We start from the raw sequence: 17,899 nt of genomic DNA on the forward strand, positions 1-17,899 counted from the left end.
AGGTTTAAAAGGAAAAATCGAAAACCGCGAAAAATTGGCAAAAAATATTATGAAGTCTATTTGCATTTCCACGATATTAGTATGGAGATATTTTGATGGAAAGGTTTAAAAGGAAAAATCGAAAACCGCGAAAAATTGGCAAAAAATATTATGAAGTCTATTTGCATTTCCACGATATTAGTATGGAGATATTTTGATTACACCACGTCAAAAAGTTTTTGAGATATTTTGGGATAAAATTGTTGGTGGAGCATTCCTCAAAGCCTTCGTTTGTCAATTATTGAACATTTTCAATATATTTTATTTTTTTTTTCAATTGGATTGACATTGTATTGAAACTACTACTATTATTGAATGTACACGCGATCATTGTATGCACACGTTTTAATAGGATGTACGTAAAATGCAAGGACTATATATTTTCTCTCGCTTTATATAATGTTCCTTTTCATTGTAAAATTACTAAACGCGAACAAGGACTGGCTATTGTCATTCTGGTTGCAACACCTCTCGATCTGAGTAAAATTCTATGTTCTTTAGCCAAGTTCGACATCTGTCTGTTTGAATCACGATAGAGCTAGAGCTCGAACTATATAGAGTTTTGAAATTTTGTACATACATTGGTATTACTCCTAGGATGTTTCGTATTTAAAATGGGATATATCGGTAAACCAGCAATCTGGAACATGTATAATAGGCATAATATCTAATGTAATGGATATACCAAAACCTCCGTGATAACATTGGGTAAGGACATTTGTTACCCAATGAGAGCTTAAAGAATCTAATTGCAGTCAATTTGGTTATGTGGCGGATGTCTTAAAAAGTGAATCAATATTCATAACTATTTTGCCATATGTTAATTTAAAATATTAAATTATAGCCGAATCAGCCAAACAGCCCAAAATACGGAATAATGTGGAGTACCGTTATAAAACGTGGGCTGATATCGCCCTTTTTGGTAGGGAGATTTATTACACTATGGAAACTCAAAATATCAAATTACAGACCATTCGGTTGAAAAACTTGCCTTACTATCCCAAAATTCCCAAATATTGGGGTTAATGTTATATGTGTAGCTACTCCGAAACATGGGTCAATGTTAAAATTGTTTGTAACAAGGTTCGTTATACGTTGAAAACCAGAAATGCCAAATAACAGCCAATTCGGTTGAAAAACATGCCCCAGATCCCCTCGATATATCCCATTTTCATTATCAAACATCCAATCAAATCTCTATATTAAATATTGCAATGACTATTGTGGTTTTGACACAGATTTTTATTCTGATCAATAATATATACATATAATTTCTGCGGTCTCCAGTGTTGCAAAGATATTAATATACATTTCGCCTTATACTTAAAGGAATAAAATGTTTACTTAACACTGGGCTCCATTATGCTGAAGTTCTATAAACATATTAGGAATTACATCCGAGTCCTAAACGACTTCATGTCTAAAAGACTCATAATATAGTAGATACTCAGTACTGTAATGTTATTTTATGTGAATGTTATCGTCTTCCAAACGATGTGTTTTAGATCCAACCTAACTGAAACATGAAATTCTATTCTACAAATAATTATATTGAAATGTGTGTTATAGTTTCCGATGTAACGATAAATATAACCAGTGAGCGGAGCAGTATAGTCGGACGGGGCCGACCATACGATACCCTACACAACTACCACGGAACTCAATCAGCGCTATAGTTCCGCTCTCTAGAGTTATAATGGGTTACTAAATAATATACGAATACGGAGATACCTGTAAATATTTAGGTGTAACTCACACATCCGAGCACATACAACAATATAATTGGTATTAATTTAAAGCTCAACCACTCCTCTTGGATATAAAATAAACTTCTCGGGTCTATGTCTTTCAGGGGTAAATATATACGCTATAGAATACAAATTTTGTAATTTTTCACACAAAAGTCAGGGTCCATTTGACCCACTAAATATTGACCGATCTTTATGAAAACAGGCATGCTTATTCTTTGGCCTGATCGCCTTCTCCGTGGAAAATTTCACGATGTTTGGCCATAATTGCGGCCTCTGGAGCGATCAGAAAAACCGACAAAAATTTAGTATTTGGTCCATTTCATCCCCTAAATATTAATCGATCTTTCCCAAAAACAATAGGGGTCTTCATTGGCCAGAACCCATCCTACATGCAAAATTTCGTGAAGATTGGTCCATAACTGTGGCCTGTATCGTGTTTACAAATTATAATGGACAGACGGACGGACGGACACACATGTCTAGATCGACTTAGCTAGTCGAGATATGACGATCGGTATACTTAAAGGTGGGTCTAGGACCAATATTTCGCGGCGTTACAAACTTTTGGGGCTGCACAAAGCTATAATACCCTGACAACATAGTTGTGTAGGGTATAAAAAAGAAAGATGTTGGCTGTTTATATTTGAAACGGATTGAATTACTAGTTGCTGAACTATTGTTCCCACCATTCGTAAAAAACGGGTTTGAGAAAGACACGGTTTAAGAAATACACTTGCCGTCAATTGATGCTTATACAATAAATCGGCTATATCTTCAAGAGTTGTTGAGGTTTTCACTTGAGATTTTGAAGGACATTCTTGAATACGTGTAAAGACCCTCAGCCTTATGGCTAATGAATTAGTCAAGTATGAGTTTACACAATAAATAAAAACTTTTCTTCAATTTTGTTAGTAATAAACATAAATGTTTCTTTACTAAAATTATCCTTTAGATTTTTTTATAATTCTATACATAGGTACAGAGATAAAATGCAAAAAAATAGCAATTTAATTTTTAAACCAGTGAGCGGAGCAGTATAGTCGGACGGGGCCAACCATACGATACTCTACACAACTACCACGGAACTCGGATGTTTATTTCGATGTTCGCCTATATTCGACTAGAAAACACACAAAAAAATAAGTTTCAATTCACTTCATCCCAAAATTTTAATCTGATCATCATCGAAAATTATAGGCGTTGTCTTTGACCATAATTGGAACTTCATGGACAATTTTAAAGGGATCAGTGCTATATTTCCGCCCTCTAATGTGGTAATGGGTTACTGAATAATATCAGAATACGTAAGCACCTGTAAATATTTGTGTGTAACTTCCACATCCGAGTACATACGACAATGTAATTAGAGTCATTTTGAAGGTCAACCATTGCTTTTGGATACACCATCAACTTCGCGGGTCTATATGCTTCACGAGTAAATATATACGGCATAGAACACATATTTGCGGCCTCTAGAGCGATCAGAAAAACCGACAAAAATTAAATATTTGGTCCATATCATCCCCTAAATATTATCCAAAAAATAAATAAATATTTACCAAAAACAATAGGGGTCTTCATTGGCCTTCCTACATGCAAAATTTCGTGAAGATTGGTCCATAACTGTGGTCTGTATCGTGTTTAGAAATTGTAATGGACAGACGGACGGACGGACACACATGTCTAGATCTAGCAAGTCGAGATAAGACGATCGGTATACTTAAAGGTGGGTATAGGACCAATATTTCGCGGCGTTACAAACTCTTTGGGCTGCACAAAGCTATAATACCCTGACAACATAGTTGTGTAGGGTATAAACAAAAAATATAACAAAAACAAACAAGAATTAAATAAAATTCCAATAGTATCACACACTTTCTATTGGGTTAAGGTTAGGACTTTCGGCAGGCGTATCAAAAACTTCCGCACCTTCGTTATAATATAACATCATTTTGCTTTCATCGATCGGAAAAATATTTAGATATTTAGATTTTAATCTTCATTAGTCTACTACCAGTAGACCAACGTTCCACGAAGTGAATCACCCCCAAACCATTAAACTTCCTTTGCCATGTTTTACATTTACCTTTACTAGATGCCATTCAATTGGAATAACAATAATTTTTGTTTACGCAGACCACATCACATGTTTCCAATCCTCTGACTTTTCAATTTTTGCATTTTCTACAAAATTGTAAACGCCCATTAACATTTATGTTTTATAGGTCTGGCTTATTTTTCGTGACTGTTGCAACTTGTATCTCTATTCATCATTTAACTATCAATGTGTTGCTCAATTGCTTCAATTAACAATCTTTAGCGTTTTTACGGACAATTTGGACCATATTATTATGCCTTAGCAATATTATTAAGGAATCATTTTCGGTATTTTGGATTTCTATTAATGATTGTATAAACATTTTTTTTGGCTAAGAAATATTCATGCAAATGATTGGTGTAGATAAACTTTTTATATTTTCCCATATACCGATCTTGACCGTTAAATCGCACTATGTCGCGCGTCCAATTATCAGCGGCCAAAAATAGGAGTTATCGTAGGTGGATGAAATTTGGTACAAGTGCTTAATATTTCAATATTTACCACTATATTTGTATTATTATTTTTATTAATAACAAAATATTTCATATATTTTAGTTACTACATACATAATAAATTAACTATTGTTTTCCCAAATGTTCGATATTACATTATCCATGTTATAATTTCGGCCTTTATTTTATGGCTGTTCATGGATATATATAATAAAATCCAAATATTCGGGTTGCTCCTAATTATTTTGTGGCATGACTTGTTAGCATATTGTCACTTCAAAGGCAAAGTACAGTACTATACATCTCCAATGCCATGTACGAAAAAAAATCTGTATGAACTTTCAGTAAAGATAATGCAAGTGCGTTGTCTAAATTTAGACTATAATTTTCCTAAAAAAGGATTAAATAATGTGTTTAAGTAAGAATCGCCTTTATATGCATTGTTGGGAAATGCATCCTTTGAACGCTCGTGTTCATTGTGTTTGTTTGCATACTCATTAGAAAACTGCATACTCCTTATTGTTACAACATTGAACTGTCAGTTTTCTAATGAGTATTGTTTTGCGCCAATGTCACTTTGCAGCATTGTTGTTATTGTTCATCTCCTTCTCGTATCGATCGCTACTCGTAACACAGGTAATCTGTTCTTTCTCCTTTTCTTCCCCTATTATTATTTATATTTAATTTATCAATAAAATTCTGGAATCAGAAACTAAAACGTTCGTGTTTTATTTCTTTCCCTTTTTCGAAACGCAATTTCGGCGCCTAAACATTTTGGTCCATTCGAGCCGGATGAGAGCCCTTGGATATTAGTTGCTAACAATTGTTCTTATAACAGAGATCTTCATCAACTGCATCATCGTCATCTTTAAAAAACATCAACAAAACAACAGGTAGGTGAGGGCAGTGTGTTTTAAAAAAAAATTGTGAGCTCGCGAAAAAAGAATAATAAACAAAAAACCAAAAAGTCTAAAGTCCAAAATACCAAAAAATTACAACTTTACAACAACAACAAAGGTCACTTTACAACGCGTCGCTAATCCCTATTTTTTCGTTTGTCGCCTTTAATTTTTCGCTTGTCTATTATTGAACAGTGGTAACAAAAAACAAATATTTTTTATTGCGAATATATATTGTGGTAATTGTGAGAAAAATTACTTAAGAAGTGCTTTTTTTAATAATTGTGTGTGGTCAATATTATTAATAAAATTTAATTAACGTTTGTGTTAAATTTTGATAATTTTATTAATAACATCGACCTAATTTTAATAATAAATATTAAATTCCAAAATATTCTTTACCTATTACCACTGTGTTGTGCGAATAATAATAGAAAAATAAACGTGCCCTTTCCCTTTAATATTCGCATATATCCCTGTTCAATAATACACAATAATATACACGTATATACGCTAGCGACATATTTACGTTGTACGGTCGCTTGTCTGTTTACTGCAGTATCATACACACACGCTACACACATAACTACTAATATCGTAATAGGCAGCCGTCGCTTGCCTACGATAAATATAATTTTTTCGTTTTTCTTTTGTTTGCGTGTACGCTACACTAATCGGGTCGGTCGATTGTGGCGTGTTGGCACGTTTGGAACAAAGTAATATTTTTTTTGTAAATTGATTAGTAGTGTGTGTATGAACAAATTGAAAGCTACTTTTGGACATTTTAGCTTATCGTTTACCCTACAGTCCGCAATTACGACAGTGTTCATCGGTTTGTAAAAATTATTATTTTTATTGTAATTTGAAATAAAAATAGTAATTTTTTGCCGTTTTCATTAAAAATTTGTGTCGTATATATCGAATTATTTATTAATTTTCTTGATATTTCATACATTTATATATTATATTTGTGCAGTTGTTGAGATTTTGTCGAAAATCTATACTTTTGGTGAATTTTATTCAACTTTCGAGACGGAAGTAGGTTTGTTTCTGCAAATTATTGAATCTTTTCGGATATTTTTTGGTAAATTTTCGAATTCTTATCGATTTTCTAAGGAAATCTTAGCAAATTTTGCTGTTTTTTGGGGAAGAAATTTATTTTGTCGTAGCGATTTCAACTTGTTGTCAGCTTTTTATTGGAAAAGCTTTGGTTTAAATCATAACTAAATAATTTTTTCTTTTGGAATATTTTATCGTGTTCGTGCGATTAAAAAGAAAATTGTAATTATGCCTTCTACTCCTCTAAATACCTACATCAGAGTTTCGGACGCTCTAGTCAAAATGTGTGATAAACTTCGGACTTTAAAGGAAGATGATGTAGATATCTTTGTTTTAGAAGTTAGAAGTGCCGAATTAAGTAAAAAATGGGCAAACGTGGAAAATTCTTTTGAAAAATGTATTTTCTTTTTGGAATCGTCTGAGGATTCGTGTCAAGAAGATATTGAGTCTGTAGAATCAAAGCAGGAGGTCGTTTATGACATGTATATGGATTGTCTGGCAATGATAAAACGTGCCTTGCACAAACTTCGGCAAGGAAACGTTGAATTAAATCGGGATCCGTCTGATATTCCTCAAGAAGTCCAGACACAGTCTGCACCTCCTAAGGAAGTCCAGGCTAGCGATACTGATTTAAATAAAACGAACTCATCCACCCACACTTGTCGAAATGTGGGTAATAAGGCCGCTAGCTCCCCAATAGCAGGTATTGGGAATCCTAGAGGTAATTCGAGTTTTATTGTCGATCCTCCGAATACAGATATGGTTCATAATCTGGTGTTGCCTCCTTGTGATACGGATGTCTTCGAGGGCGATTTTCTTTCGTGGCCAACCTTTAGAGATCTTTTTAGCGCGGTCTATATAAACAATTCTCGATTGAGTGATATCGAGCGTCTTTGTCATTTGACACGAAATACTAGAGGGGAAGCTCGCGAGATTGTTTCTAAATTCCCCTTAACGAACCGTAGTTTTGCTCTGGCGTGGAACGCGTTGAAAGCCACATATGATAATCCTCGGTTGTTAATTCATAATCAGTTTAAAATATTATTCGCTCTTCCGGTACTTGAAGTTGAAACAAGTTCGGGTCTTAAACAAATCCAGCGTGGTATCAATGGTTGCTTGTCCGCAATGTCCATTTACGACGTTCGTACGGATAATTGGGATCCCTTCTTAGTTTTTATTTGTCTTCAAAGGCTTCCGAAAATTACACAGACATTGTGGGAGCAAAGTGTTAAAGACAAGTCATCTGTTTCGCTTTGGGAAGACCTCGATAGGTTTTTAACGGAACGGATTCAAACACTCATGTGTCTCCATGGTATGCGAGGAAATGATTCAGTCAAAAAATCTGGCGATAAAAAACTTCAAACCCATGTCATGAAACCATATCCTTATCGTAATTCCCCATCTTCTCCTAAGAATGATTGTATTATTTGCCCTCAACAGTCCCATCAGCTTTTTGAATGTCCTCGATTCAAAAGTATGTCGCTGTCGGCTAGATTTTCTACAGTGAAACGTCGTAGATTGTGTGTGAATTGTTTGCGCAGGGGCCATGAGGTGAAAACTTGTATAAGTCAGCATCGGTGTTCGAAATGTAGGCGTAGCCATCACACATTATTGCATCGCAGTGACACGTCACCCAATAATTCGATTTCTTCGGTTGGTTCGGTAAACCGGAACCCTATAAATTCTTCAAATCCTGCCCCTATCGATCCTTCAGTCCCATCCACATCAACTACTGCTTCTCGGCAAGTTTTCCACACGGCTCAGAACAAATCCGTTCTATTGGGGACAGCTATCGTAAATATAATTCATTGTGGTGTTTCGTATCCCGCTAGGGCTTTAATAGATCCAGCCTCAGAATCATCGTTTCTGTCCCAAGGCTTGCAGAAAAGGTTGAAACTCCCTGTAAGTTCAACAGATGTCGCTATTTCTGGGGTGAATTGTGCAATTTCGGCCAATTCTAGTAAAGTTTGCTCATTGAAAATTGGAAGTCCTTGCGATCCTACAGTGTTGTTAGAAACTCGTGCATTGGTTTTGCCGTCAATTTCTGGGAATTTGCCCTCGTTTAATGTTTCGTCCGATTTTAGAGCCCAAATGCCAAGTATTCGTCTGGCAGATGTTAATTTATTCGATTCCCGCCCTGTGGATCTTTTATTGGGAGCCGATTTGTATCCAAAAATTTTGTTGGAGGGTTGTCAGTCAATTCTTTCTGGGACTTTGCTGGCTCAAAATTCAATTTTCGGTTGGCTTGTAACTGGACCTATCCCATTGTCAGAGATTCGTACCTTTGCCACTTTAGTGGACCGCCAAAATTATAATAGAAATTATATGGTTAGATCGAATAAATCGGGGCGATCCACTTTTGCCCGCTACTAATTGGAGTAGTGTAATACGTTCGTGCATCTTTTAATGTGGGTCCCCTAAAATCAATTTAACTTCCTCAACTAGAAGTATCTGGCCTCTGAACTTTTGAAAAGTATTGTGAAGAAAACAATTATAGAATTATTATACTTTCTCCTCCTGAACCTGTTGTAATTGACTAACCTATATCGCTTGTGAATAGGTTTCGTAAAGTTCAAGAATTTGCTAAGTTGTTTTGAATTCATAACGTAAAACTTCCACCGACGTTTTGGAAGATAGGCCGAGTAGAAAAGGTTTACACGGTATTGGTTGTCACGTCAGAATCGTTGACGTTCGGTTGACAACGGGCATTGTAAAGTGGCCTATTTCTAAATGGTTTGCATTGAAACAGAAACGGAGTCCGTCACTGCGGATCCGAATGTAATGTCAACAATTTCTAAATAAAATAATATCGAAATCCGTCTCTGCGGATTTAAGAAATACTAAACCCGTAACTGCGGGTTCTTTCGTACAGCGTATTCAACAATCGGAATCCATAACTATGGGTTCGATCGCGATCACTTCCATGGACAATCACCCCATGTTCGTATGGTTGAATCAGGGAGAACGTCCGTTACTGCGGGCGACTCGTATGCTCCCCAGAAACATAGTTGTATTATAAGTATGCTAACTATTTCAAGTTTGAATTTGGAAAAAAATCAAAAATCTCAATTGCTCACCCACTGCACCGCCTACCATATTATTATATATTACTTTAAGTAACTAGTCGTAAATTGAATATCTGTGTTACAACATTAATAATGTTGCAAGGTGGGCGCCAATGTTTAAGTAAGAATCGCCTTTATATGCATTGTTGGGAAATGCATCCTTTGAACGCTCGTGTTCATTGTGTTTGTTTGCATACTCATTAGAAAACTGCATACTCCTTATTGTTACAACATTGAACTGTCAGTTTTCTAATGAGTATTGTTTTGCGCCAATGTCACTTTGCAGCATTGTTGTTATTGTTCATCTCCTTCTCGTATCGATCGCTACTCGTAACACAGGTAATCTGTTCTTTCTCCTTTTCTTCCCCTATTATTATTTATATTTAATTTATCAATAAAATTCTGGAATCAGAAACTAAAACGTTCGTGTTTTATTTCTTTCCCTTTTTCGAAACGCAATTTCGGCGCCTAAACATAATGCGTTAAATTAGTATAATCTTCAAGCTGACCAAATCAAATTCAAAAGCAACCATGAAAAAGCAAAATTTTAATACTAATTCGAATATATCTCTGCTTCCGATAATATTATTTTCCAATTAATTGCAAATTTTATGTAAACTGTTGTATAATATGTTTTGAATTAGTCCTTCTTCTTTCCATTTGACGCCAATATTTTTTTAATGGTATGAATAACATATTCGATCCTTAACTTCTAACTATATCTTGAATATGTCATATTTTTAATAATGTGGTCACTAAAAACGTATATAACTTTTAGGTCCGCAAGACTCCTTAGCTAATTTTTTTAAACGTTGAAGAACACCCTTTTCTTTGTTTGTGAAAAAAAGAATTGGGACGAAACTTTTTTAAACTTTTTTGTTCTACTCCACTAATTTAAAGATTTGCTTTACAAATTATATGAACTAAGTAGTACAGGCGTGGATAGCTGTAAATTCCATATTGTCTCTATTTACTTAAAAACCACAGTAAATAAACACTTTTATAATAAGCATCAGAAAAATGTACCCATTTTTCGAAAAAAATGTGAAAAAACAGTTTGCCAACAATTATAAGATTTGAATCCTTGTATATACAAAACTACTTGACGTATCAATACCAAATTTCATATTTATTCTACTTGGAGTGTTTTCTATCAATTCTCATCAATAAATTTGTCCTCCAAGGATGTTGGTTTTGACCATTTTTGGCCGCGGTCGTGACACTGTATTTCTTTTTCTGCAGTATAAAATATCAGTATAAAATAGTTGGGATGGGTCCAAAACACATCGTTTGTTCTGAGTATCTACTATTTGATGTTTATGACCGAGTCTTGTTGATATAGAAAATAAATTTATTTATTTCTAAAATATCCTTTGATATAATTTTTGTAATATTTGAATTCATGGAAAATAAATTTAAATTAACAGCCTGTTTTTGTAAAATTCTAAACGAACGAATTCGAGTGACTTACGACCGAACGAATTCGAGTGACTTACCTTTCACCATAAGATAATGTATATATTAATTTTGTCATTACCTTTGCAACACTGGAGACCCCAGATCAGAATATAAATAGATGTCGAAATGACATCTACATGACATGATAGTAATCGCAATATTAAAGATAGAGATTTGATTGGATGTTTGGTAATGAAAATGTTGGACACGGTGTCAACCGAATTTTCTTTAATTTGGTATTTTGGGTTTTTTAATGTATAGTCAAATATGTAATAGCCCCATATGTAACGGTGCCCCCAATATTCGGTGTTTTGTCTGTAATTTGGTACTTTTGGCGACATCGACGTTTCTAAATGTTATTAGATGTCCTCATTTTATGTATTTGAGGTAATTGACATGTTGAGGTATTTGTAAAACGAATTGGTAACATCATGAGACTCTTTGTTATAATATATGTTTTTGGTTTTTGTAATATGTATATGTTTTTGGGTTTTGGCATATCCTTCACATTACATATTATGCCTATTATGCATTTTTTTTTTTTTTGCTGGTTTACTGATATTTCCCATTTGCAATATCAAATGTCTTAGGGGTAATAACAATGTATGTGCAAAATTTCAAAGCTCTATAGTAGTTCTCATTCGAGTTTAATAGTCGAACTTTGCATTGAAAAGAAAAGCCAGAGAAAAATTTCGATTCAAAATTTCTTCTTAGATTAGTTTTCTCTGTGATATATATTTTAGTATCGGACATACGCTAGGTTTTGTGTTTAAAATTCAAAGATATTGTCCACCGATTAGGTGTATAACCACCATATAATGGTACCACCTGATTTTATATTTCTCGTCGCATAGGTAATTTAAGGAACTATTATTATTATTTTCAAACAAAATAATCATGGGTCTTAGAATCAAAATTCTATGAATGAACACAAACTCGAATCAGAATGTCTTCTAATTTTCCATTCTTGCATTTGTCCCAAAATTTACGTGCATTCTATGTGAAATATGTACATACAATGAATGCGTGTACATTCAATGATATATACAATGATAATTGAAAAAAAAAATATTTTGAAAATTTTTAATAATTGACAAATTAAGGCCTAAAGGGACGATACGCTACCAATTTTTGATCAAAATATCTCAAAATAAAACTACGACGTGGTGCAATCAAAATAGATCGATAGGGGAAAGGGAGGCACCTTTGAACAGCGCCCATAAAATCTTGGTTTAATATTTTTTCGATTAATATTCATTTTTGTATATGGCAATCTTGTTCTCTATATGCGTAAACCACTTTGGCTTGCTTTTTCAGTTGTCGAAAAATTGTGCGTGACCATGTTTTCTCAGTGTCATTGTAAACTTTTATTCATTTTAACTTAACTGTATTTTTCACCATATTAATTTTTGTTTTTAAGTCATTTTATGTTTTAATAACTTTTGATCTAAATTTTTTTATTTTGAACATTTTTTATATATTTTAAATGAATTCATGCATTTCTGATATGTATGAATAAAATACATACATATTTGAACATAAACACTGTAAAAAACCATGTTGTTCAAAAATGCCAACCCCTGTTCAAAACTGCCCCCCTTGGGGGGCAGTTTTGAACACTTTGAGTTCGCCCATTAAAACAGTAATAACATATATTTATAAAGCTTATAGTATGTCATATGTATATTCATTTTAAAGGTACCTATTAGTTAAAATTTATAAGAAACCAAAAATTATAAAATAAAAAATTTGATAAGGCTTGAAAGCAAAAAGTGTTCAAAGGTGCCCTCCTCTTCCCTACTAAATTTGGAAATGCGAACATATTTATTTTATTTTCAGATATCTTCATGCTTCTATTTATTTCTCGCGACTATTATACCGTATTTCAATGTGATTTGACAAGTATGCAAAGAAATCAAATGTGTTCAAACAATTTTTGAAGAAAAACGCGAATTACAACAATTAGGAATTCATTTTATTTATATTTGAAATACAAGATTTAAACCCGGTATAACTTTTGTGACCAGCATCCGAATTTGTGAACGCGAATTCGAATCAGCATATTTTTCTTAACCTATGTACCAAACATCATGAATGTCCTCGCAATCAAACTAGATCGACACTAAATTCGTGGAAATGCGAATATACTTCATTATATTGATTGCAAATTTATCACGGTTTTCAAACCTTTAAACATTTCCTGGAGCTCCACGAACATTTCAAGACTAAGATAAGAAAAATCCGATCAACAGTTCTCGAGTTTTAACGAGACTAACAAACAGCAATTCATTTATATATGGGAACTTACAAAAATCTTTTAAATACTTTGAAACTGAGGTTTGCAAGCTTATAACTAGCGAAATATGAACATATTGCATATAATAAAATGAAGTGTTCTTGTCAAAAACTTAAAATATTGGTAATAAATAATAAGTTGCGTGGAAGCCGTGTTGATGGTAATGTAAAAAAATGAGTGAAAATATGTTGAAGCCAACGAGTTTTTTGTGTTCCCTTTTGATTTGTGGCTAAACTACACAACGCACGCACATGTGATCAGTGACTATGTTGAAGAATACCCCATGCACAATATGGTTCTAATGTATGATTTTTCGATATAATAACTGCATCCAGCCAAAAGGGATGCCGACATTTTGAAGCCGCGCAACCAGATAATGGACTAAACTGTAGAGCTCGTGATTTTGTATCGTTTAGTGTATATCTCATGAATGTGCTCATCATAGCTTATTTGCAATTGGATTCCAAAGATGAAAATTTGGTGCGTAAATTTTTATAAAAAAAAACTAATTTTTGAGTCTAAATTTAAGAAGGTCCAGTCAAATGCCGTTGAACCCCGTGCGATTTTAGTTTTTTACGTGCCGAATCTAATGAGTCCAGACATGTTCAATACCACTCAATAAAACGGCGCATATAGGTACCTTGAATGTAGGAAAAACTGCAATAACTTATTTTGACTAATTCTTCTTTCTTGGAATTGATTTTAACAGCATTCATGCTTGTATTATCATATTCGCGAATCTGTGTGAAAATAGGTCAAAAATACATCGATGCGCGAATAATATGCCTATTTTATCCAAAATTCATCCACGGTCCTTAACCAATTGTTTTAAAATATATGTACTTTTGTGTATTTTCATTGGAGCTTACTGAAATCTGATGCGCATAAAAATCTTATGCACGTTGCGTAATATTTAGCCATTTTTACGGTTTTTGCATAGTAAAGTGCATCGAGCGGCACACTTTGACCTCTAAATGAAATATCGAAAAATGTACAGTTATTGGAAGAGATTGATTCGGTTTATACGAAAACCGCATGCGCAAGAACTGATTTCCACGAATACCCGAATTGCATGGTGTTCAATATTTATCATTTTTATGTATTGTAAGTGCAATATATTTAGTCGCAACTCTTATTAGATGAATCTACCGTTATTTAACAATCATCTAAAAGAATTTGCAGAAGAAAGCGTCGCACGCAAAGTGGCGATTAATTCAAATAATGAACTTTAACGTTAAGAACAGTTTTTGGTACCGGGTGAATGAAGATAAAATTCTACATCACTAATTGCCAAAATAAAAGTTCTTAGCTGTTTACTTTATTTGCAGGGCGTCTTCAAAGTTCAGTAATTATTATTATTTTTGCGCGCATTGGTTAAAAGTGAAAATTTGCATATTTCCAGTGATAACTTTTTTAATAAAGACTTCTAAAAGTAAAAATTTTATTATGTAGCCGTCTACTTTAAGTGTTTGAGCATATGAAAAATCTTTGTTTGTTAAGATAAATGTTTTGGAAATATTGAAAAAAAAGAAAAAATAAGGAAATTGCTCCAAAAATGAGGTATTTTTGGTGTTTGTATTGGATTTTAACTGAATTATCAGTGAAACTTAGTAAAACTGCTTATATTTTCTTAAAATATGAAGTTTAGGCTTATAAATTCCAGAAAAACTTGTTGCCGTTTTGGTGGATTTTTTGACTTATTAAAGAATTTGTAAAATAACTCAGCTAAATGAAGAATCTCAGGAAGCCAGAAATAAGGACTTAAAACACTATTGGGAGCTCTTTTCCAGTAAATTAAGCCCGGAAAATACAATAGAAGAAGTCTTTATTAGATGTCTTTAAAGTTCAGATCCATTTATTTCGAGCAAGAGGAAAAGTTGTAAAAATAAAATACAGCAAATGCCTCAGACTACTTTGGACTTACTTATTCTTACCCAAAAGGAAAATGATAATGGTGACGAAGATGATGAAGGTGAATATTATTTTAATGAATTGTATGATGATTAAGAAGTAAATGAATATTATTATGTGAATTAATTCTATAATGGCTGTGAAGTAAACGATAATTATGAAATTAATAATATTGTTAAAATTAATAGAATCAAGTAAATAAAAAACCGTACAATTATATTTTTTAATTATTTTTTCTTGTAATGGTTGTTTGTTTTATTTTTATACTATGGTTTTTGTTTATGAATATTGATCAATAAGATATAATAATATTTTCTAATGTAACTTTTTTTAAATATGTGGAATTTGAAGAAAAAATCGGATTTTAAATTAAAATTTTGGGTATATAAATATATATTAAATATTTATTAATTTTTATTTTTTTAAGAACAATTTTTTTTTTCTAAAAAAAACATTATGTATGCTCTAATTTTCAATGGCATTTCCTAATTTTTCGTTTTTCTTTGAAAAGTTATAGCGAAAATTGTTATATAAGACCACTTTTTCTAAAATACAAAAAAGGCCATAAAATATTAAAACAACAATTTTTTTTTGTTTTTCTAATTATGCTTTTTTATGTATTTATGAATATCCATCGATAAAAATAACAATATTTTAATATTACGGATTTCCTGAATTAATCGCCACTTTGCCGACCGCTCGACCCACTGTGCGTCGTATATTTTAGAATATTAAAGGCAAACTCGCATTCTCTTAACCATACTAAAAAAATCGAAAAGCCAAATTAACTTTTTGACTTAATTAAAAAATTATTTATATTTTTTTCAGATATCTTCATGCTTCTATTTGTTTCTCACGATTATTATACCATATTTCAATGTGATTTGACAAGTATGCAAAGAAATCAAATGTGTTTAATCATTTGTGTAGAAAAACACGAATTACAACAAATTTGTGAACGCGAACAGATTTCGAATCAGCATGTTTTTCTTAACCTATGTACCAAAAATCATGAATGTGCTCGCAAATTTTTTTTATGGACTTTTAAAAGAATTTTGTAATTTCCCATATATACATACAGTGAGTGTAATAAGTATTTTGCCTCAATACAAATTACACAATATTCCAATATATACGCCTGAAGCCAGCATACTAAAGATGTAAAATGAATTATGTATGGTGGAATATATTTATGGACATATTTAGATCGTATTTCTACAAGAATTACTGCGAAAGTGTAGCATACAACGTTTATTAAAGGAAGATGATGGTTTTAAAGACTTTTGATTAGAAATGGGAGCACGTCTTTCACCGGCCTTATCGCTCTCCGTAATGGGGGTAGGTTCAACACTTCCAAGCTTTTTCTTCAGCTTTACTATATTATTTTAATTTACGTGCTCATAATGCGAAAATATAATAATGGGAATAATAAAAACAATGTCAAAATTTTGAAAGATAGAAAAAGGGAAGATATACAACTTTCATATTTCAATGAATACTACCATCGAAAACCAAAAACAGACGAATAGATGTTATTTCGCCTGTGAAGCCCACCCGACCGTATCACTAATTGTATCCTCAAACAACTCATTAATTGTGATCCCACGTTAAAAGGTAACTACCTTTCCTTACATTGCTGCAGAATCAAACAGAAAGTTCATCTACTCAATATTACACATTTTATTATACAAGCAACTTAAATAAAATCGCATACTATTCGAAAAAATCAATATATGAAAATAATAATGTGATTGATATAACAATAGATCTAGTCATGAGTGAAAATTCAATTAAATTCATAAATAAATAATAAAAATTAAAATCTAAAATTGTTAATAATTTAAGAAAAATATAACAAAAAATGTGATCATGCCAAAAAAAGGTTACCCACGTTAATGTATCTGATTAACGCCAGCAAACAAAAAAAAAAAAAAAAACATATGATAATTATCGTATGCTTTCGTACTGAGTGTAGATTGAGAGCAACCAATAGCCAATGCAAAGCTTACTCACTCGAACCAATAATTAATACTTTAAGAGTTTCATAAATTTATCACTTACTCTTATTATTGTACTTGCGCTCATCCCCAGACGAAAGGCCTTTCGATGAGAACTGCTTGTGTGTTGATGCTTAAGAGGTGATTATACGATGACGATACAGTTGGCTCTTGGTTATCATTCTCTTCAACATTGTTGCTTAACATTTGAGAAGTATTACCTGCAACACGCTTAATGATAAACGCTTAACAAATGAATATACATGTATCGATCACTCAACTTCTAGTCAATTACACAACCCACTATTTAATTGCGATCAGCAAACACAATGTTCATATGTCATGTTATAAATATATGTTATCACCATTGTATGCTAATTTTGAGTGCAGTGTAAAAAAATATGTGATCACAATTATATAGTAGGTTTGTGTGTTTGACTTAGATGGTAAAACATGAGGTTATTAGATAATTATATGAGGTTTAAGATAATCGACGCATGAACTTATATTCTTAACAAAGCTTAGAATCAAGGAAACTTAATAAACCGATTTTTACGGCAGTATTAAGAAAAAAAATTATATTATTTTACGTTAGGAATTTCAAATTCATATGCCGATAACTAACACTTTTTCACTAAAATTCAACATATACTTAATTATGATTGATTAATTATCATTAACAAACGTCATTGAACAGCTTCTCCCGTGTGGTTTGGCTGGCGATTACTTTTTTCTGCAGCGATTTGGTGGACAAATATTCGGGTTTCTCAACACATCACTTTTTATATCTTATTGGGTCAGAGATATGTTACTTTGCACTTATAAAATTGTACCCTCAACCTCTTGCTAATTATACCCTTCACCACGCTGT

At 32.7% G+C, this 17,899-nt stretch overlaps 1 protein-coding gene across 1 annotated transcript; it reads left to right on the plus strand.

Annotated features, from left to right (window-relative positions):
- Positions 1 to 6,583: 6,583 nt before the first annotated feature.
- LOC133337979 (uncharacterized) lies at positions 6,584 to 8,203 on the plus strand (the record flags this gene model as incomplete). Its single annotated transcript, XM_061546170.1, has 1 exon — positions 6,584 to 8,203. A coding segment is annotated over exon 1 (1,620 nt), but the record flags the coding sequence as incomplete, so codon positions are not given.
- Between the last annotated feature and the right edge of the window lie 9,696 nt (positions 8,204 to 17,899).

Source organism: Musca vetustissima, unplaced genomic scaffold (assembly GCF_032173495.1).
Source record: "Musca vetustissima isolate MV318-11 ecotype Yass unplaced genomic scaffold, APGP_CSIRO_Mvet_v1 utg1079609, whole genome shotgun sequence".
Classification (NCBI taxonomy): domain Eukaryota; kingdom Metazoa; phylum Arthropoda; class Insecta; order Diptera; family Muscidae; genus Musca; species Musca vetustissima.